General features: G+C 33.4%; 4 protein-coding genes across 20 annotated transcripts; 2 read left to right on the forward strand and 2 right to left on the reverse strand.

The window, feature by feature from the left end:
• The first annotated feature begins 464 nt into the window (after positions 1 to 464).
• On the forward strand, positions 465 to 2,477 carry LOC123199596 (scarecrow-like protein 15). Its single transcript, XM_044614627.1, has one exon. It carries the CDS (start codon positions 774 to 776, stop codon positions 2,343 to 2,345), a length of 1,572 nt encoding a protein of 523 aa, XP_044470562.1. The 5' UTR covers positions 465 to 773; the 3' UTR covers positions 2,346 to 2,477.
• A 770-nt stretch (positions 2,478 to 3,247) lies between these two features.
• On the forward strand, positions 3,248 to 6,728 carry LOC123199294 (HVA22-like protein k). The gene is made up of 8 exons (XM_044614219.1): positions 3,248 to 3,401; positions 3,537 to 3,595; positions 3,756 to 3,853; positions 4,851 to 4,902; positions 5,047 to 5,110; positions 5,332 to 5,427; positions 6,238 to 6,310; positions 6,417 to 6,728. Exons 1-8 carry the CDS (start codon positions 3,369 to 3,371, stop codon positions 6,509 to 6,511), a joined length of 570 nt encoding a protein of 189 aa, XP_044470154.1. The 5' UTR covers positions 3,248 to 3,368; the 3' UTR covers positions 6,512 to 6,728.
• A 68-nt stretch (positions 6,729 to 6,796) lies between these two features.
• LOC123199292 (G-box-binding factor 1-like) lies at positions 6,797 to 11,754 on the reverse strand. 17 transcript variants are annotated; one of them, XM_044614213.1, is made up of 13 exons: positions 11,479 to 11,752; positions 9,484 to 9,527; positions 9,367 to 9,414; positions 9,180 to 9,269; positions 8,965 to 9,054; positions 8,666 to 8,820; positions 8,500 to 8,557; positions 8,186 to 8,234; positions 8,087 to 8,107; positions 7,884 to 7,996; positions 7,457 to 7,534; positions 7,251 to 7,376; positions 6,797 to 7,123 (listed from the first exon to the last, which is right to left on the reverse strand). In XM_044614213.1, the coding sequence occupies exons 1-13, from the start codon at positions 11,534 to 11,536 to the stop codon at positions 7,022 to 7,024; spliced, it is 1,032 nt and encodes a 343-aa protein (XP_044470148.1). In that variant the 5' UTR covers positions 11,537 to 11,752; the 3' UTR covers positions 6,797 to 7,021. The 17 variants fall into 17 exon arrangements, with proteins under 17 accessions (XP_044470148.1, XP_044470144.1, XP_044470141.1 ...); XM_044614209.1 differs by having other exon boundaries at positions 8,087 to 8,110; XM_044614206.1 differs by adding an exon at positions 11,063 to 11,160 and having other exon boundaries at positions 7,884 to 8,110; positions 9,484 to 9,620; positions 11,528 to 11,750.
• Positions 11,755 to 17,823: 6,069 nt separating this feature from the next.
• On the reverse strand, positions 17,824 to 19,533 carry LOC123198812 (homeobox-leucine zipper protein ATHB-40-like). The gene is made up of 3 exons (XM_044613597.1): positions 19,343 to 19,533; positions 18,958 to 19,265; positions 17,824 to 18,250 (listed from the first exon to the last, which is right to left on the reverse strand). Exons 1-3 carry the CDS (start codon positions 19,440 to 19,442, stop codon positions 18,005 to 18,007), a joined length of 654 nt encoding a protein of 217 aa, XP_044469532.1. The 5' UTR covers positions 19,443 to 19,533; the 3' UTR covers positions 17,824 to 18,004.
• Positions 19,534 to 22,285: the final 2,752 nt, after the last annotated feature.

Genomic DNA, 22,285 nt, shown 5'->3' on the forward strand with positions numbered 1-22,285 from the left:
TATCATTAATAAAAAAATATTATTAATATTTTTTATTATATAATATAAATAATAAAAGAAATACCTAAATAAACATTACTTGTACTTATAAGTAGTACTTAGTAATATTTTATTAAAATTTCAAATATAATATTGCAAGATGATTTTGGGTTGAAGCCTAAAGAATGAATAATTGGGTAATTATAAGTCTGGTCCATACTGTGAATTGATGTGACTACTGAGGAAGAGGAGGTGGTAGTGTTTGTTTCTTTTAGCTTTTCTTTTAGAGCTGGACCAATATAACTTCAATGGAACTTTAGCGCTCCCGCTTTGACTTGTTTGTCGTTTACTTCTCGAAAACTACATGTCTAGCGGCCCTTTGATTGGAACTCAATTCCATTATTATTTTTTGAGGTTCGGCCCCTGAATCCGTTCCCTTTTGCATTCATTAGGGTTTGGGATGAACAGGGCTTCTCTGAAATTGGAGCAACTGAGTTTCTGGTTTCTTTTTATATGAGTATTGTTTAATTTGTTTGATGACGCAAGAAAAGGGAACAAAAAATGGAACTGCGAATCCCAGAAAGCAGTGACGTGAATTAGAAGCTTGAGATGAGATAAAATAGCAATCTGACACGTGTCCAATCATGTCTCTCATGTATGCCTGCCTTATCCCATGTCCATTCTTACACCCCCATGCACACACGCAAAGATAAAAGGCTCGCAATTATAACCATGGAGAGCCCCCTCTCCTCTCCCCACCGCCTTAAGTCTTCTTTCTTTGTTTTCCCTTAGCCATGAGAGTTCATGTTAAACCTACACAAAACAACAATCAAGGTTCTAACTCATGCTATGAGCCAACCTCTGTTCTTGATCTTCGCCGGAGTCCAAGCCCTGTACCTGAAAAATCCGCCACTGCAATCGACGCTTCCGCTGTAAAAGACCCTCCTCCTCCGCCTGAGTGGGACGAGCATGTCCTGCGAGTCATGGATTGGGATTCAATCATGAGGGAGCTGGGCTTAGATGACGACTCTGTTCCTAATTTCAAGACTAATCCTCAGTTGCCTCGCTGTGAGCAGCAAGTTCAACAGCAATTTACTGATTTAGGTCCTTGTCAGCCATTTGATTCCACTGCAATCCTTCAGTCTGATTTGAATTTTAATGTTCCTGACATGAACCTTAATCAGAATCAAAGTCCAAATATTTTTTTCGATTTTCCTGCTAACAATTTCCAAAACACTGCTGCCAATTTGAACGTGGGGTTTGATTGTATAGAGGAGCTAATCAGAGCGGCAGACTGCTTCGACTCGAACGAGTTACAGCTTGCTCAGATGATATTGGCGCGGCTTAATCAAAGGCTGAAGTTACCATTCGGTAGACCTCTTCAGAGAGCCGCGTTCTTCTTCAAAGAAGCTCTCGACTCACTCCTCACCGGGTCAACTCGGCCAACTCGCATCTCTTCCATTCCGGAAATTATACAATCCATCAGAGCGTACAAGGCCTTCAGTACGATCTCCCCCATCCCCATGTTCACCCATTTCACATCAAACCAAGCTCTTCTTGAATCGCTCGAAGGATCACCACCGTTGGTTCACATCATAGATTTTGACATCGGATTCGGCGGCCAGTACGCCTCTTTCATGAGAGAATTAGCAGAAAAAGCGCAGTCCTGTAATAAAACGATGAACCCGACATCTCTTCGAATCACCGCTATAGTACCCGAAGAATTCATCACCGAAACAAGACTGATCAAAGATATTCTTATTCACTTCGCTCAAGAACTCAGAATCAGGTTCCAAATCGAGTTTGTGCTTACCCGTACTTTCGAAATGTTATCTTTCAAAGCAGTGAAGTTCATCGATGGTGAAAGAATAGCCGTTGTTCTATCTCCGACTATATTTCGCCGTCTTGGCACAACAAACAACGCTGTAGGGTTTGTCAACGATGTGCGACAGCTCTCTCCAAGTGTGGTGGTGTTCGTAGATAATGAAGGGTGGACGGAGTTTGGCGCAACGGTGTCTTTTCGGAGGAATTTCGTGAATTATCTTGAATATTACTCGCTGGTGTTTGAATCGCTTGATGCAGCGACGGGTGGTGGTGAGTGGGCGAGGAAAATAGAAATGTATTTGCTGAAACCGAAGATAATTGCGGCGGTTGAGGGAGCGTTGAGGCGCGTGGCGCCATGGAAAGAGTTGTTTTCAGGGGCGGGAATGAGGGCGGTGCATCTGAGTCAGTTCGCCGATTTTCAGGCTGAATGTTTGTTGGGGAAGGTGCAGGTGAGAGGGTTCCAAGTGGCTAAACGCCAGGCTGAGCTGGTGCTTTGCTGGAATCAGTGGGCCCTCGTTGCCACGTCAGTATGGCAATGTTAGATAGGGGTAAAATGGGTACTGTACTTAGCTAATATTTTCTGGGGGTTAATGTCACGTTTCCTAAGTCCTAGACAATTTATTTGGGGAAATTATATATGAGCATAAAGGGAACTTCTCTAATTATTAAATCAATTTTCCTTAGTTTTTTTTTTTAATCGAAATGCCCATAATGACCAAAAATATTGTGCATAATAACAAATATAATTAAAAATTTAACATCTCGTCCATGAATGAAGGATTAAACTAAATTTAATTTTATAATAAAATGATAACTACCATAAAATTATTTTAAATTTTATTTTTAATATTTATTTAAATAATTTATCAGTTTGATCACTTTTTAAATCAAACCGTTGACTTTTTTAGATTAATGTTCAATCTGACACTCAATACATTAAATATAATATAAAATCTATCATAAAAGGAATTAAATTTTAGAAGCCTTGTAATTGTTTTTTTTTTTTCCCAAATCTAATATATAATAATTAATTAATGGCCAAATACTTATTTCCCACCTCAAGTTTGATATCAATAATTCTTATTTTTAAAAGTTTTAAAAAGTTAAAATTTCATTTGTTGTTTATTTTTATCAGTAAATTTGTTAAATTTTCTCAAAAATAATTATTATCTTTTTATTAAAATTACACAACTTACTTCAACACTTAATATAACTGCCACATTATTGATATATTTTTATCAATTTAAAATTTTACCATATAGACTCATAAAAAATATGTCCCCCATTTGGGATGTAATTGTTATTATCTAAATTATTAAATGACATAGTAAAAATTTAAAAATTTCAAAAGAAACCCCTAAACTATTTTTGAAATTCCCAAAACTCTCATGAAAAATTATGATTTTGTCTAAAAGAGGCAATCAGGCTCCTTCTTAAAAAAAAAAAAAAACAAATAAATAAATAAAAATTATGATTGAATCAAACCCTTGGATGGGAAATTGTCTTTTGGCCTTAATTTAATTAATTTAAGAATCATAAACAGTGAAGGTTCCATCCAAAATCAAATGGACGTTCTCGGATCCACCCTAAATAACGAGGTGACATTTCTGTTTCTTATTCTTCCTCTTCACTGCAAAATTTCGTTAATCGTTAGTCTAATCATACAAATTTATGGAGATCACGCAACTAATTATGATTTTTTTAATTCTAAATTTCGATGCCATCTGATGCAGGTAGGGTTACGATTGCTTCTTTGCCCGCTCAATTCTAACGTTGTAATCCGAACAGCGTGGTAAGTCTTCGTTAATTTATTCTTAACTCTATTTGATGAATTAATTTTTTTTTTTTCTGTTATAGGAGTCATTTTATTTTGTTTGTTTTTGAAAGTGTTGACGATTATTAGTTACTTATGATATATTGACAGTGAGTTTAGTACTTGTTTGCCTTTGCAGCTGTTCTGTGGGTGCTGTTTTACCAGTATACTCAACATTCAAGGCAATTGAAAGGAAGGATCAAGATGATCAACAAAAGTGGCTCATATATTGGGCAGGTCGGAATTTTCTCGCATTATTATTTCAATTACTATGTTACTTGAGTTTTTCTCGGTTGATATTCATAGCTATGGAATTGTGAATATGTAGTTTGCTTGATGCTATAAATTTTCTGCATTGTTGTGTCATGTTGAGGCTTTCTTTACTGTTTATACTTGTGCAGGCTATATTCCTTTTATAAGAGAGAACGAATTCTTAGTTTTGAATAGATATTGCAGCATGATAAATGGCTCATTTGTTCATGATGACCTTTAAATAGTGCTTTTCGGGAGGCTGTCATTTCCTATTTACATATGGGGAAGATCAAGAGCAGTTTTAGTTGAATGGCTGTCCTAAATCTGTTAGTCTCATTGAACAAAGTGGAATGTTGAAATGTGTAGAATTTGACCATAGCATAAAGCAGAATGATTAAAATCAAAGTGGGCTCTTTCATTTCTGTTTACTGAACAGACACTGCAGTATATTAGATATTCTGGATTCAGTTAGCGAGAGAGGATTGAATTAGAAATCCAGAGTGCTTGTTAAATTAAGTCTGCTTTATTGTTGAAATGATTATGAAGGCACTGTTGTTTAATAATGTTCCAGAAACAAATTGCGGAATCGATTTTTATTTATAACAAAGGTAGCATTGTTGTGTGATATTATATTGATGTGTATGATCTACAAGTTCTGACCATTTTCTGTGATTGTGTTCATCTTCTTGCTTCTTATACTTGATCATATTTGTAACCCATTCAAGTGTCTCCAGATAAATAAATAGGGACTGTAGCAGAATAGTTTGTGGACCTATTGCCTGCATTATGGCCTTACTGAAATTTCTAACAGTTTCTTATGTGATTGGATTGATAACATTAACCTTATGATTTCCTTTTGATATTAAGTCATTATACATGGTTTATCTTTTCTGGTCTAAAGTATAGAGGGCATATTTTAATTATGAATGGCATTGTTGTTCTTTCATAATGAAGTTCATAATGCATGTCCACACAATTGCAGCTTATGGATCTTTCAGCATTGTGGAAGTGTTTTCAGACAAGCTTCTTTCTTGGTAAAGTTTTGAACCCTATCTCCTTTTCTTTTGCTTATGTTGCACTCAGTGTCCATCTTTAAAAGTCATTGAACACAATAACACATCTATGCTCTTGTACTTGTATATATAATTCATATCAATGTCAGTGTTTTACTATTGCAGGTTTCCCATGTATTATCACCTTAAATTTGCTTTTCTTGTTTGGCTTCAACTTCCATCTGCTGAGGTAAGTTATATATTTAGTAAAAAACTCAAATGGTATAGAAAAATTGTTAACGACACCTTTGTATTTATTAAATCTATTTGTGCCCTATTATGCCCTCATTTAACCTTTTTCTTAGAATTTGCTTCCAGCACCTATGCTTAAGCATCTCATGAGAGCTGAATAAGTTGTAAGGTTGATCTTTGGGTAATTTTTAATGTGAGGATATTGCATGTTTTCTTCAGGGAGCAACACAGCTGTACAGGAACTATCTACGTCCATTCTTGTTGAGGCATCAAGCCAAAGTGGATCAACTTGTGGGTTTCACATATCATCAAATGGTATGTTGTGGTTTGCGATTTTCAATATGGAAGGCTGAATACCATTTGTTTGATTTCAATAGTATTTACTTAATTGTCAGGAATATATAGGAAATGGAAAATTTTGAACAGCTGATATGATTTTCTCTGCCACAAATTGGATAGCTGCTGATAGAGAACAATTTTAGACTAGTTTTGAAGCTGGAATGAAGCTTAACTTTCAATTAAATGAACAACCAAGTTACACAAAGAGGCACTTTGAATTAAGGCGAGAAAATAGGAAGCAAAATAAGTGCTGCTTTAGCTAACAGAGCTGACAATTATAACTGAAAAATCATCTCTTATAACCTGACTCTTTACAAACTTTAGTTAGACTGTGGACTTAATTGAGTTTCCTCTTGAAGCTCAACTTTCCCCCTTCAAGCTTGGCTGTGGAGCAGCTGTAAGCTTTATCTGTTTTCCCTTTGTTAAGCTCTTGTGGTGCCAGTAACTGTTAACTTGTTCTTCAGGATTTGAAACCAACTGATGTTAATGCCTTGGCACATCAGGAGTTTGCCGTTCTTTTGCTACAGCTTGCCCTCTTATATAATGAGTATTAGTTTCAATATGCTTACTGTGAACATGATAACAAGATTTGACCCTAACATTCCTGTGCAAATATTGTGACACCGACTGATAGGAGTTGATAAGGAAGTAAGTCCTATTTCATAAAACAAACTCTGTAATCAAGCCACTGCTCCTGTACACTGCAAAATTTATCAAACAAAGGACTATCTTCAAAACAATACACTATGTTGTTTATTTTACAGAATATTTTGCTCAATTTTGCAGATTAGAGTCTTCAGCTCGCACCAAGCAGAATTTCAATTTGCAAAGGCTCTACTTATTAAGATTATGAGCACAGGTCAGGATTTACCTATTTTTAAGTGTTTGCTGGTCTTTTATAATTGCCGATAACCTTTTTTTCATTTTTCTGACAAACTAAATTATTTCACTCTTTTTTTGAACAGCGGACCTAATGTTCAGGGGCAATCAACAAGGCCACAATGAAAACGAAGACCTGCCCAGTCCAATGTCAGATACACTGTCGGATCATGAGGATTGACGGTCTCTGTTCTTCTTTTACTCTAGTTGAGTCTGGTGTTCTGGTATTTTCTTTTACTGTGGTTCTTGCCGGCATATCTTTCATATTTTGGTGCATGGCAAAAATTTAACATAACAAATTCTTTGCTTGGTACGTTGTCTTTGTAAAGAATGCTTGTCTACCATATTTACTTGGCAAATGTGTAGAGCCAAATGAATTTTTCTTTTTCGATTTGGAATCGATATTCATAAGTGAGCACTAAATTAGTATTCAACTAAAATTTGCAGCAAGTCAATCGCTTGAATATGAGCTAAATCCAGTCAGTGGAATTAATCTTCAATTACTGTAGAGGTTGATTAATAAACAATACATTTACAAAGGTTAGGTTATGGGTATATATTAGTAATTTAAAAATAAAAAAAGCAGCTATGCTCGATAAAGCCAAGCGGACAAATTCCCAGAGAAATGAATCTAGGAATTTCTGGTCTAAGCTCGAAGTTATAATTCGTAGGTGTGTTTCCTGTTTAATATTTAACTATTTCCCTCATCGGGGTGTGAGAGGGGAACTGCTGTTGGCCTGCTCTGTTCAAGGTTAGCTACAGCCTCTGCTCCGCATATTTGCGTCAATTCTTCCTGTTACAGTCGATTAGCTAAGTTTCAGACTAGATCAGGTGAACGGTTTCACCGAATTAAGTCCAACATAAATAAACAATTAGTATAATGCAAAAGACCATTGGCAAGAGGGCAGGATCAGTCAAACCTTAATAGAGATGTTTGCCGCTGTAAGCTTCTCACATTCTTCAGAAAGCCTCTGCAACTCGTCTCTAAGGTTACTGTTCTCTGTGGCCAACCTCTCTACCCTAGCTTGCAGCTCTTCGCATTCCGCCTGATTGTAATGGGAAATGATGATATCTTGGAGCACATGTTTGGGCCAAAGTGAAAGAAAATAGCAGAGTCCCACCATACCTGCTTTCGTAATCTTGATCTTCTGGCCGACTCCCTATTAGATTGCTTCCTTTTCTGTCTTTTCAGTTCACGTTCATCCTGTAGAGAATATAGAGCTATCTCAGTGAAAAGAGAATTATAGGACCATCTTCACTAGCCTTGCAGCTACAAATACAAGTGAATAAAGTGTCTTCTCAAAAACAAAACTCTATCAAATGCAATATAAAGAAGTTTAGACAGATGGATTAGAAGAACACATCAGATGAAGCCAAAATTGGACAAGCAACAAAAGAGCAGATAAAGGTTTAAGTCTGTGATTAGATGCACTAAGCAGCAGCATCAACACATTTTCCCTCTAAGATAAGTTGATTAAATCATAAAGATCTCAAAATAGTAAAGGAGAGCATGCAGATAAGAGGTTTTAAACAACTGCTTGCAAGGCTCATACTTGAATCCATTGGTCAGGCATTATGCCTTCACGTCCAATCATTGCTGCAGGAGCAACAACTGCAGTAGGAGTCCCGGATGGTCTCATTTTTGCAGCTCCAGCTGTAGCAGGGGCTGCATTCCACAAGTCCATTCCAATATTAAGGTTAGTTGCTGGCATAGACACTACAGGCTTCCCAGCCACTGGAGCTTGAACTGCCTCACCAGTGCTACTGTGGGCATTAGCTGCTAAAAGAGTCCCTATAGTTAGAAGTTATGAAACCAAATAGTATGCATGCAGGAACCATTAGTATGAAAACGTACCATCTGCAAGCATCTGCTTAAAGGTTCCCTTTTTACCTGCAGTGAACTCCTAAAGAAAGAAAAATTAGATGTCTAAATGGTCTAAGAACATAAATCATACTGTTAATTCTGCTATTAATCAGGCTAGTTTTTTTTTATTTTCTTCTTTTAAATGGGAGAAGGCATATTAGATAAACATTATGTGGAAATTGAAATTCCAACCGGTTTCCCAGAAGGGGCAGCAAGAGAATGAGTGAGTTCATTTAGCTTTTTCCAATTACATAATTTAACACGCCAACAATAACAACAGGGATACCAAATATGTAAACATATACCTGCTGATTTGCATTTTCATCACTTGCATCTGATGAGCCCTCACTACCGCTTTCAGCACTGTATACAAGAAACTCCACAACCATCAGCAACATAGAACCCTGATGTAGGGAAGGTTTTAAATCATTATATGAGCATGTTGAATAGATTATTGCAAGAATGATACACCTTTGGGAGCCATCATTCCCAGAACCTGAAGCCGCCTTGGCAATATCTCCAACCTTGCCCCCAGAAGTTCCCTTGGATTTTTTAGTTGAAGTCTGGAAGTTCCCTTCAGGTCCTTTTCCTTCCAGCTCAACATTTGTTGGTGCTGAGCTAGGAGTCTAGAAGAGAAAAAAGGATATAAGATGATGAAATAACACTGACTGGGCCATATTACTAATGATAAGAAGAACCTGGAATTGGAAAGGGATCTGAACAAACTGGACAATTTACAAATGATCAATGCTTAACATAGTTATTTTTACCGTAGCCATGGTAGGATGGGCATAGACTCCCCCAGGAGGATATATAGCTGGGTAAGGAACCGGGGTCCCATATGGTGGCATCAAAGGATGCTGAAAGATTTCCAAAGAAAAAAAATAAATATGTCTTTCCAACTGCTGGAGAGAGACATACTATTGCAAGGAGGCATACACACACCTCAATAACTCAAAAAAAAAAAAAAAAATGAAGTATTCACCTGGCTTCCCCACAGATAAGGATGAGGAGTTGGAGAAGCAACAGTTGAAGCAAAAAAAGGAGGTGGTGTAGCCCCAGCACCATAAAAAGCCTATACAAGGAGCTGAACAGTAAGCTCCTAAGATTACTTATTCATGTATAATATTTTTCTACAAGTTCTATTAGCAACGTATTTATACGACATAAACCTGCATAGAGCTTGACCAATCAGGGTATGCTGGTGTGGCTGGTATTTCCTATGGAATCAGAGGAAATTAGTGAACTGAATGGAAGGGAGAGAAGAAGTGAGACAGAGAGAGACAGACCTGTGTTGAAGAAGCTGGTTTAGAAGGCTTTGCAGGTGTGCTCTCTTCCCCAGTTCCCATTCAGATAAATTCAATAAAAGCAATCAATTTCAAGACTTCCGATGTGAGTTGTATCATTAATAAAATTTATGAAGCATCTGAAAAACATCAGAAATGACATGCTTTTGTTATAAAATTGCAAGTCAGCTATTATTTATTGTCAACAAATAAGCAAAGCACTAATTTTTCCATTTGATATAGATATAAAGTTGGAAGAGAAGCCTTCTCTGTATTAACAATACAACTATCATACATAATATCAGGTCATTGAACTTCTTCATCAGAAGCAGAAAGATAGCTAATTTCAAATACTCAAGGACTACCAAACATCAGACAAGCTTGAACTGAGACTATTAATCTCTCTTCTCCAAATTTGTATGACAAGTGTTAATAATGGTCTTCCAGTCACCTTTAAACTGGTTTATGAAACTAATCATCACCAACAACTACAGATTACAGAGTGCTACGACCTTGTATGTAAAATTCCTATGGATTCAATAATGATATGACAAACCTAAAGTAGTTATACTTTCTTCTTCATGTCTATTTTCCATGGCCTCCTCTATCTTAGCTTCTTAACCCTGAGAAAACTACAATTAAATTTGCACATTATATATTGCCCGAACACACACACCAATCCTGGTTACATTAGTTAAGGAAAAAAGTTATTTCTACACCAATTCTAATAGCTACTGCATCCTACTACAATATGTGCCTCCAGCATTAAAAAAGGTGTGCATATCCTACTCAAGTGAACATATCCAACTTCATTGACAGAACTTACGCAATTACACATTATAAAAAGGCATTCCTTTGATTCTGATTTGGACATGGTAGATAGGTTTTGTCAACCATAACAACTTAATAACAAAAGTGAATTCCTCTTTCACCATGTTCATCATTTTATTCAAATAAGGATATGGTGGAGTCAAACTTTTAGGGTATCTACTATAATGCTGAATATGAAGATTTAAGAATGTTGTTTTGTAGAGTACACTACAAGAAGATAATAAAATTAACAAAACTTAATTTACGGACAAGTTAAAAAAAAAAAGAGTTATGAAAATATAGCAATATCTCATACCCAAAGTCACCAATATAAATAAAGAGCCTAAATAACATCATATGCCAACAAGAAAAGACATATTATCTCCCTTCTCTTATTATATTTCACTTTATTCTTCTGTATATCTTTCTGCCACTGGATTCTAAAAAAAGAGTTTAGTCATACAAGTTTGCTATATCGGGGAACAACTTGGGAAAGAAAACAAATATTCACTTGAGAGCAGCTACTCAAGTTATAGTCTCAAATTGTATTTGCTGTCTTTAACATTCATGTAGTAAAACATCAATTGTTCATTTAAAAGAATAAATTAGATGGCATCATCTGCTTCCTCGTCAAGTTCCCTAAAAAGAATAATTTCCAATTCTGCTACTCACTAAAACTACAATTGCAAAACCCCGAAAAAACCCTCTGGATATGAACAAACAAACAAATCAATGAAGGAATATCTGCAAATCCTTCCAAATAAATCCACACCTATTCTTGCACGTTCTGTCTTCAGTCTTTCCACAAGCTAGCTTAAGGTTTACCAATCGCTAAGTTGCCGAAACAAAAGGCGGCATAAAATCATTCACCTGATATTGGAATATTCCAATTACGAAGCAGTAACAACAATTTCACACTAGTAATTAAAACATAGCGCAACATTACAACTCAACCGCATAGTTAAATATTCCTAGCCAATCACCCAAGCTAACCAATTAATCGTACAAATCAAAGTCACATCACTTTAATAAACCATTCAAGACACAAATAGCCAACAATTAAATCAAGAAATACAAGCTCAAAAGCAAATCACATCAGCACAATTCAACAATTCACCACACCTGCACGAAAATCCGTTCGAGTATATACTAGTTCAAGCATCACTTAAAAAACACGACTGTTATTACTATTTCGAAAAACGGGAGAGAAAGACACAGGCAGAGACGAGGAAAAGACCTGCTTCATGGCGTGTGAGGCGGTTGAGGTGGAAAGTCCAAGTGTTTTACTAATATAAGAAAGAAAGAGAAAGGATAAAAATAAAAGAAAGAAAAAGGATTCCAAGACAATCAAACGACCAATCGATCCCTCGAAAAAGACGGTAAATTTTTGCGTTAAAAAGATCAACGGTTGAGATCTGTGGGTGAAGAAAAATCTGCGAGTATAAAAATGGAAACAAAGATCAGATGAGCTTGTTGGCGTTGTCTAGAACTGAAGCAGTGATCTCGAGAAGGGGAAGGGTTAGGGCTTGGAGAGTGACACGTGGGCGAACGAGGATTCCAGCTGTCCACGTTTTACTGGATTAGGTTTGACATTGCATAAATTGGAAATTTGTTGGGATAATTTATTTATTTATTTATTATTACCAAATCCATGTTCGTACGCCTAACCAACTTATCTGTCTTTATATTATGTGGATTTTCCTCACTTTCTTTTCAAAAACGCCTTCAGCTTCCATTTTGTACGGCTAATTTTTGGATGAGTATCAACAGTTCCTTCTAATTTTGTTCATTCACAGGAAAACCCCAACGTTTTAGTAAAAACCAATAAACTCTAATTGTTGTCATCGTATTTATAATTATCAATATTTTATGATATATAATATATATCGATATAAATAAAAAGTGATATGTATAATAAAATATATTAAATTAATATAATACAATAAATATATCATACAATATGATATGCATATGATACAGACTACCTATTTAGAGAAAATAATGATAGTATGATTATACATGAAAAAATTTAAAATTTTAAGAGTATTTATAATGTTTTTCAAAATAATGATATATCAATTATAATTTTTATTATTTTATTTTTTAAAAGATATTTCATTCTATAATATGATATACGATACGGAAAATTAGGTTTTCGATACACGATTTTTTATTGTCATGCTCATATTTCAAAATTTAGGGAAATTTTAGAAAATTGCGTATACCAAGTCTCACATGGGTGGCCTAGTGGTTTAAGGCTACGGGGCTTACACTTGTGTCCCGGGTTCAAGTCACAAGAGGTCCCAAAATGCTACCACTAATAAGCCTAGGTGTACCTAGTCCTCAGAGATAGGGGCAAGGCTGGCGACCCCGGGGGTTTACCGACAACGCAAGCTGAAGGGTTCCCCCGATCACCAAAAAAAAAAAGTCTCACATTTTGATATATTACTAACCATGGACTTTGAAATTTAAGCTAATAGCCCCTCATTCAAAATTTATCAATCCTCTTCGAATATGAATATTATTGATTAGTTTGTTTTAAGTAACTAACACAAAAGGAGAAGGACAAAGAATTAAACCTATAAGATGGTTTTCTAAGTCATAAGCTAGCTCTAACAACATACAATGTTTGTGAACACCTGTGTTCATAGTTTTCCTCGGTAAGTTTTGGATTGACATGTTGTAGGTTCGAAAGTGATAAACCACTAAACTGTGTCACGGTGTTATTATACAATAATGACTCTAACAATCCCGACTTCTATGGTGTATTTGGTAAGCTAGATATAAAAGAAATATTAGTCATTCGACATTAGTAAGGCTTTGATTCTGTGTAAATCTTAGATCGATTTTTTGAAACCCTAGATTTACCACAACCACAAGAACACTCAATATAAAAATATATTCACATATAAAACATTAAAAGAACATCACATATACAAAACATAGATTTACACCATTCCTTTGTTATCCAAAAATAAAGTGACATATAATTTGAATCTTATAAGAATCACACTTCAAAAGCTAGTTATTAAGAGCTCAAGACTATATAAACCTTATATTAAAAACTCATATTTCCAATATAAGATCTAAGACTCATACTTTGCACTTAAAATCTTAACATACTATCATGCTCTACAGTCCGACGCCCATATAGGTTGGTTGTGCGTTATAGCTCCTTGTTAACCTCGAATGAACATTGTAATGTCAATGTCACCACTTATGTCACATGATTGCAACTGAGAGATATAATATTGACTTTAAAGTTTGAGATATGGTTATCTCAAGATTCATATCAATGTGTGGCCACATTTCCATCTATAATCGTTCGTTTGCATCACCCATTGCCTAAATTAGAGAGTGAGGGAGATGAACAGTGTAAGTAGAGGATTTGAGAAGAGAAGAAAATATCCTGAATCCTCTTGACCCTTCTTTATGAACCAACTATCTGTTTCTACACAAAACATTGCGTTTCATAAAAGAGCCAACTAACGAACTTCGATTTTCTCTGATACCCTCCATTAGCTTACATTCTAACACTTTGAAGTCGAAATGCAGTTTGGCATGTAAAGGAAGAAGCAATGTGATTGAAGTGTCAGTGCTGCTAAATCAGATGGTAAACAATGCATGTAGGGTGACATGTTGCTTTCCCATGAGTTAGATGAGATAGGTGAATGTTTACTTTATTATTATAGGATGTATCATGAGCTAGGGGGAAAATGCAATATTCGAATGGCAAATCCAATCCATCGTAGTGAGAATCAAATCATCAACCAGAAAGCGAAGCTACCTATTTGTCTCATCTAAATTCAACGCCTTGTCACTTCATGCAAAAGAAAAGGGCTATTATAGATTCTCCTATTCTCTGTTGTTGTCTCATATTATAATGATCCTATGTATAATAATAAATACTTAGTGAATAACAGAAATTTTACAAGATGACATGGACAGTATATGGATCCTATGTGAATCTTAGTAAAATATCCTTGTCACCTTTATATCTAGAGTTCTTTAACATGTTCGAGAGGAAATGGTATCGAAAGCATGTAAGATATGAACAAAGGATACAGCATTCCACGTTTTCACCTAGAAAAGAGGTGACCAAAACACCTCAGAAAATTGGTTAACAAATTTTATTGAGTGGTATGTTAGAAAGACTGTTATCTGAAGGTCTACTGGAAGACAAATTATAGCAGGGAAAGAATTATGTACAGAATAATTTTCTAATGAAACCATTATATATAATGTAGAGACCTAGTCGACAAAACTCTCTGAAGGATGAGATGCAGATAAATTAGGGTCGGTTAATTGAAGGCCTATATCAGAAGACATCTTCTTACTAATATATTGCTTTCTATAAGCTATATTATCAATCTTAAGCATTCAAATCTCAATTCAGTCATAAATGTGTCACTTTTGCACTCACATCTTGTCTGGTTCTAAAGGTAGAAGCTACAAACAAGGTTCAGGAATTACGGATAACATATATCTGTATTATAGCCATACCCACTATGGAATATGAATTCAAACTTCTTGATTTGACCATCGGAAAGGGAGATGTAATCACGAGCCTGATAACAACCACCATGGTAAGAAGATCACCAGTTATTGTAGTTAATTTTGTAACTCGTAAACATATGACAATATTTTATCAAGACTCGGTAAAGTATTTCTGAACTTATCCTTTGATTGTTTGAACCAAAGTCAAGGGTCAAATCTTTAATTATAAACTTGTGGGGTATCTTGTCACGAATGACAAGTTGATGCTTAGGTTTAAATATATAAATCATAAACTTACCTTGTGTTTCCCATCTCCTGTACCACCTTATTTTCAAACGCTTGTTTTTAATTGTAAATCTTGTAAGATATAAAACCATATTATATTCCATCATATTTATTTATGGAAGAACAAAGAAAGGTGGAAATGACAGGTATGGGGCATAACAGTAACAAATACAATTTAAATTAAGAATCAAGGTCGTTTTGGCAGTCACCATTAATCACTGATTTGTTGAATGTGACATGAACATGTAAGAGGGTTAGATTGGCCCGTGACATGACATGTAAGAGGGTTAGATTGGCCCGTGACATGATCCAAACTTTTTTTTCATGACCCATAATGCAAGCCATATTGGGAGCCTCGGATATAACCCACCGGCTGCCTGATAAATATAATAAAAATTTATAATAATTAAGAATAATTATGAAATATATAAAATATAAAATAACAAATTAGTCCACTAAAAACCTAATTGTGTACTAAAAATATGTATATATAATATTATTTTATATTTATTTACTCATATATTATCAGTGATATATATTTGAGTAATATTATGCGTACTCAATTTAAATACATAATAAGTACACATTTATTTATATCAATATGTGATTGAGTGTTACTTTATTTTTAATTTAAAATCATTTAATCATATAATGATACATATTAAATGTGTACCCAAAATGGGTATACATAATTTGTAGTTTTTATTGTATATATACTCCCAACATTATTATTAATTATGTATATTCCTTATCAATGGGATGGCAAGCCATGATGCTCACATGTTCTTGCAAGTACTAGTTTCCATTCATGCGACATGATTTGTAGTTAAGTACATGTGTCTCTTTTGTACTTACATCTTGTCTGATAACTCGAGGTACAAACTATAAAGGAGGTTCAAGAATTATGGATAACATATGTATATTATAATCAAATCCCTTATGAAATATGAGTTTATTACTTTAAATGAGCGGTGAAATGGCTATATCAATTCTGAGAGGACATTCCAAAGTGACCAAAACTTGTACCAGTAATCTGCGTTCATTGTAGTAGTTAATTTACAATTGGTAGGGCATAGAGCAATATATATAATGATAAGTCTTGACATAAATGTGGCCGATTTAATGTTATTAGACAACTATTCTTAATTGAAGTTATCTTTATTGACGGTTGATAATGTGAAATCCGAAGGGTTAAATAGAGAGTTTATTGAAAAATCATAAAGAAAAATGTGACTAAAACCCATGAAATAATAAGTCAATATAATGGAAATTCAACTAATTTGTCTTGAGATCTCAAGATTTAGGTTCAAAGAGATAAAATAATTATAAAAACTTGTTTAGATCACTGTGAGAGCCATCTTAGTTCATTTCTATAATTAAATGAAAACTAAATGCCCGTAAAAAAAGAGGTTAAGTAAAAACTTTTAATAATTCTTACGTCTTGTATTTTTTAATAGAGTTATGTGTATTTTTCTTAAAGAGATCATTTATGTGAGAAAGACGTTGGGTTGCTTTTAAGGAAATTGTTTAAGGGTTATTTCTTTGTAAATACTATGAGAACTAAAGATATGTTTAAGAACAAAACGAACATAATAACGAAAACTGAATAATATTAGGAATGATTCTTATACAAAGTATATCATTATTTTCATAAACATAAATCAATTTAAAAACATTTTATCTATTTATCAGTAAGTAAACTTGCCATGTTAATAAAAGTCTACCAAAGTAGAAGTTTCGTGATTCGACCGAAGGGAAGGGAGATGGAGTCACGAGTCTAATAACCACTACCATGGTAAGAATAACCCCAGTTAATGTAATTAATTTTGTAACTTGTAAACGCATGACAATATTTTATCAAGACTCAGTAAAATATTTCTAAACTTATCCTTTGATTGTTTGAACCAAAGTCAAGGGTCAAATCTTTACTTATTATAAATTTATGGGGGTATTTGATCACTAATGACAAGGTGATCCTAAGGTTTTAATATATAAATCATAAACTTATCTTGTGTTTCCCATCTCTTCTGCCACCTTAAATCATGTTAAGATGTAAAACTATATTATATTGCATATTATATTTATTATGGAAGAACAAAGAAAGGTGGAAATGAAAAGAGTGGGGCATAACAGTGACAAATACAATTTAAATTAAGAATCAAGGTCGTTTTTTCATTCGCCGTCAACCACTGATTTGTTGAATGCCAAGTCGGCCCGTGACATGACCCGAACTTTTTTTTCATGACCCCCAATGCAGGCCATATTGGGAGCCTTGGATTGGATATAACCCACCAGCTGCCCGATAAAAATAATAAAAATTTATAATAATTAAGAATAATTATGAAATATAAAAAATATAAAATGACAAACTAGTCCATTAAAATCCTAATCGTATATTAAAAATGTGTATACATAATATTATTTTATATTTATTTGCTCATATATTATTAGTGATATATATTTGAACAATACTATACGTATTTATTTTGTATACACTAATGAATACATATTTATTTATGTCATTGTATGATTCAATGTTATTTTATCCTTAATTTAAAATTATCTAATTATATGATGATATATATCAAATGTGTATCAATTTGTATACTTAAAGCGGGTATGGGTAATTTTTTTTTTTTGTATATATTTTCCCAGCATTATTATTAATTATGTATATTCCTTATCAATGGGATGGCAAGCCATGATCCTCACATGTTCTTGCAAGCACTGGTTTCCATTCATACGACAAGATTTGTGGTTAAGTAAAAATAGGAATTAGCACACTTATATAATTACATAGGATAGTCATCATCAATTATCTACTCTTCTACACTACTTGAGCATCCTGATAAGCCTGACTTAAAATATACATACATACATACATGCATACATACCTACATACATACATGCATACATACGTGTAATTAATGGATCAATCAAACAATGAGACATAATCAAAGCCGTCATTATAATCACTGGAGACACTTTCAGCAGGTGGCACAAAGAATATATCATCGTAGGTCTCAACTCCGAATTCCCTAAACAATGGAGAGTTCACAGTTTCCATTGACACTGTGCTTTCCAGCGGACTGTTGGTTGATATTGAATCATTGGGCGTCTCTGTCAACTCCTGGATCCTCGCCCGAGCTTCAGAAAGCTCCTGTCTCAGCATCACCACCTGCAACAGTTTAAGTTAAATGAAAATTGAGATTTGGGCTTCCATATGTCGCAGGCCCAACGCCAATGGCAGCATTCTTTTTTCCATTTCTCTTTTGTTAATATTTAATAGAGAGGTTAAACAAAACAAACGGCAAGGCATGGCTTTCTTCGAGCCCAGAGCTCATCCTCTTTCAAATATAAACAGTTGGTCATTTTTTAATGGTTTCAGCTTCATTTCTTTAAAATAACTCCACCAGGCATCTACCACCAGCTACCATATATTCTTCAGAAATATAATATTTGTTTTATGTTGAGTAAGAATGTGAAATTATGTGTTAATTTAAGACTATTTAAATATAATATTTCTACTCTGTAATGCTGTTCATCCTGTTTGGATCACGAGAAAAAAAGATGCCAGACAACTTAACATGGGAGAAAGTTTGATAAACTAGGAATACACTATTAAAAAAAAATGATACCAGAGAGGGAGAAAAAGAGACAGATAAATATCCCATTATTATAAATATTATTTTTATAATTTTAATTATAATTATTTATACTTTCATTAAAATTAAATAAATTTATAAAATTTTCGTTATTAACGTTAAAAAATTTTGATGACGAAAAAATCTCATCGTTGTTGTTATATATTTTTTTGTTAAAAATATGATAGATTTTTAACAACCCAATGATACAAGAAACATGAAGAGAGAGCTTCAGCTATACCTCATACTCGAGGCGCAATTTATCTAAGAGGATGCTGTCATGAGAAGTCTGTGTTTGAGCAAGCTCTTCTTCAATCTTCTTGGTCTTCCACCGGGCCCGACGGTTCTGAAACCAAATAGCGACTTGTCGAGGGTCAAGGTTGAGCTGAGAAGCCAGCACTTCCTTACGGTCCGTTTCCAACTTCTGGTCGTTAACAAAACTTTCCTCGAGAAGGTTTTGTTGCTCAGTAGTGAGCTTCCTCTTCTTCGAAAGCCCACTTTCTCCTCCCTTGTTCTTCCGGCGACGTCGTCGTTGTTTTGCCTCCCCACCTGAACAAGAACAATGTCAAGAACAAGCAAACAAACAACAATCAACGTAAAAATATGCAAGAAAACAAAATGGAAACCTTGTTGAGGAAAGACAAATGTGTCAAAGATCCCATCAGCGTAGAAAGATGTAACAGGGAGCAAATTTTTGGTCTTGGGATTCAAGGTCTCCATCATCATCTGCCTTTTTTGTTCTCTTTGCTGTCTCTCTGAAACTCTCTTGAACTTGGTGATGTTGTCTACTGAAGAGGTTGGCGATTTGGGAGCGAAGTGATGGTCTTAATTTATATTGATTTTTCAGTATGAGTTGTGGAGTTCAGTTATTCTGTGACTCCTAGGAATAAGTGGGCTTGATGTTTAGATTAATTTCAACTATGCCATTGAGAAATTCAATCATGATGTAGGACAAAAATTGTCACTATTGTTAATTGTTTGATTACCCCGAGACATTACTATGTCAAATGTATATTGGTCGATAGATAGAATACGTGAAATTGTACTTGAACAGCCTTACGTGTTAGAAACATACTCTACTTTCAATAAGTCTATTTAGGCAAAAAGACCTATTCCCACCCAATGTATAATAAAAATTCAAAATCATACTCTTTAATTTAGAAAAATTTAAATACCTATTTACAAGATAATTTTTTATTAAAAATTTTAGTTAAGATTATAAGTAAAACTGTTGTTTAATAAAAAAATTTTAAAAAATAAATTTTTATAACATTTTTTCTTCTCAATTTAAAAATCTTACAATCCTTCCAAAATTTTCTTTCAAAATTTGAAAACTAATAATTTTTTTTCAAGTTTTTTTCTCTTTTCTCCAACGTCTTCCACTATTGACCGTCCTCTTTGCCTCTCTTCAACCACCAATTGACAAAAATTGTTTGGAAATCCAAACAATTTTTGTCTAGATAACGACGCATCTAGAAAACTTTTTTCTGGATTTTTAAACGAAAATCATTTGAATTTTCATATGATTTTCGTCAATCAGTGGTTAGAAAGAAGAGATAAGATGGAAGGAAGGATGATCGACTATTGGAAACGTCGGAAAAAAAAAGAAAAAAACCCTAGGGGAGAAATTGTTATTTTTCAAATTTTTGGTAGGGGAAATTGTGAATTTTTAAACTCGAGAGGGGAAAATGTAATAAAATTTTAATTTTTTAAGAAATGATGATTTTACCCTTAATCCTAACTGAAATTTTTAATAGAAATTATTTCATAAATGGATATTTGAGTTTTTGAAAGTTAAAGGATATGATTTTGAGATTTCACTATACTTTAGGTAGGAATAAGTCTTTCAACCATCTATTTACCCATTTTGAGAATATAAATAAGTAGACATTTATATATATTATTATATTATTAGATAATTTTGAATTAAAGAAAAATTAATACTCAATCATATAATGACGAGTAATATTATATATACTCACTTTGAATTAACAAATTAATATATACTTATGTGTGTCATCATATGATTAAATATTATTTTATTTTTAATTTAAAATTACTTAATCACATAACGACACATATAAATATATATTTATCTGTGTACTTAAATTGGGTACACATAATTTTATTATATAATGACCTATATAAGTGTGTATCTATTTGTGTACTCAAAATAGATATATATACACTATTACTTTTTTTTCTTTCTTTTGAATTGAATTTGAATATTTTATTGCCAAACTACTATTTTCCACCCAAAGTTTGATGAAAAGATTTAAAAAGCTAAATTTTCATCCATTATCAAGGTTTGTTAGTGAATCCATTTTATTTTATTATAACAATATTATTATATACATAAATAATTATACAACTTTATGCACAAATGATAAGATATCATTGTGGGATTAGATGTTATTTTATTATTAATTTAAAACTACTTAATTACATAATAATATATTATTATTTATACATAAAACACTATTCTTATTAGAAATAACTATTTTACTCTTTTATTTAAATTATAAAATTTTGATTAATACTTAATATAAATATCAAATTATCAGTATATTTTAATTAGATTAATCATTTTATCATTTAAACTTCTAAAAGAAATCAATACTTTTAACTAATTTTGAAAATTACATTTTAGTCACTTCAAAAAACTATTGGGAGATATATTGAAATTTTTAAAAATTCAAAAGCATCTCTAACTTTTTTTGGTTTTATAAAAATCCCTTAAAATTTTTTTAACACTCATAATATTCTTTAAAATTGCATTTTGTCTTTAAATTTTTAAAAAGGGAAAGTAGAATTAATAAGGGGAAATGAAAAATATAAAGAATAAGGGAAAAAAGAGAAAATATAAAGAAAAAAAAGCAAAAATCGAAAAATACAAAAGAGATGAAAATTACTAATAAAAGTAGATGATGGGTGAGAATCTAATTTTTTAAAACTTAAATGGTGAAAATTGTCATTTCAACAAATATGGGGTGGGGAATAGTTTTTTGACCTATTTTATTCTAAACACGTTGAATTAAAAAACATGCATTTACCCGTTGTTTTGCTTTAATCTCATAATTAATTACTTGATTGGGTTAGGATTATTAGTGGATTATAAGTGCTCAGAAATTGATTAACAATGATCAAAAGGTGAATTCAGAGGTTTAATTAGAATCATAATCTTACAAGTTAAAGGGTGAATTGGAAAACAAAACACAATTTGTTGCTTCCTCTCACTTGCTAATCCATAGGAGGTTCGTAGGGGATTAGGCTTTCCTAATCAGGTGATTAATAAAAGATAAGAGGGCATTGTGGTTTGAAGAAGACCACACGATGTTATAGATTTAAGTTTTTTTTAGTTTAAATGGTTGGGTTGGGATCCCAAACCTGACCACCTTCAACATATTAAACAAATTAGTAAGGTTGGCCTCTGGATTTGGACAACTTAGTCACTTTTGTTGTCCAATTAGGTGGTATTCTCCTTTTTCCATATCTCTAATTAATTAAAAGCCAAGCCACTCTCTTCTGAGTCTTCTCTTTAGCTTGCTTAGCCTGCGGCTTTAACCCAA

Source organism: Mangifera indica, chromosome 16, assembly GCF_011075055.1.
Source record: "Mangifera indica cultivar Alphonso chromosome 16, CATAS_Mindica_2.1, whole genome shotgun sequence".
NCBI lineage: Eukaryota > Viridiplantae > Streptophyta > Magnoliopsida > Sapindales > Anacardiaceae > Mangifera > Mangifera indica.

Excerpts from the sequence above, each read along its gene's own strand:
- LOC123199596 (XM_044614627.1), top strand. The coding sequence starts at position 774 with ATGAGAGTTCATGTTAAACCTACACAAAACAACAATCAAGGTTCTAAC.
- LOC123199294 (XM_044614219.1), top strand. The coding sequence starts at position 3,369 with ATGGACGTTCTCGGATCCACCCTAAATAACGAG. Across the intron at positions 3,402-3,536 it reads GATCCACCCTAAATAACGAG|GTAGGGTTACGATTGCTTCT; the intron begins GTGACATTTCTG and ends CATCTGATGCAG. Across the intron at positions 5,111-5,331 it reads TTCAACTTCCATCTGCTGAG|GGAGCAACACAGCTGTACAG; the intron begins GTAAGTTATATA and ends TGTTTTCTTCAG.
- LOC123199292 (XM_044614201.1), bottom strand. The coding sequence starts at position 11,536 with ATGAAGCAGGTCTTTTCCTCGTCTCTGCCTGTGTCTTTCTCTCCCGTT. Across the intron at positions 9,415-9,483 it reads AACCAGCTTCTTCAACACAG|GAAATACCAGCCACACCAGC; the intron begins GTCTGTCTCTCT and ends CTGATTCCATAG. Across the intron at positions 7,535-7,883 it reads TGCCTGACCAATGGATTCAA|GATGAACGTGAACTGAAAAG; the intron begins GTATGAGCCTTG and ends TATTCTCTACAG.
- LOC123198812 (XM_044613597.1), bottom strand. The coding sequence starts at position 19,442 with ATGATGATGGAGACCTTGAATCCCAAGACCAAAAATTTGCTCCCTGTT. Across the intron at positions 19,266-19,342 it reads ATTTGTCTTTCCTCAACAAG|GTGGGGAGGCAAAACAACGA; the intron begins GTTTCCATTTTG and ends GTTCTTGTTCAG. Across the intron at positions 18,251-18,957 it reads AATTGCGCCTCGAGTATGAG|GTGGTGATGCTGAGACAGGA; the intron begins GTATAGCTGAAG and ends AAACTGTTGCAG.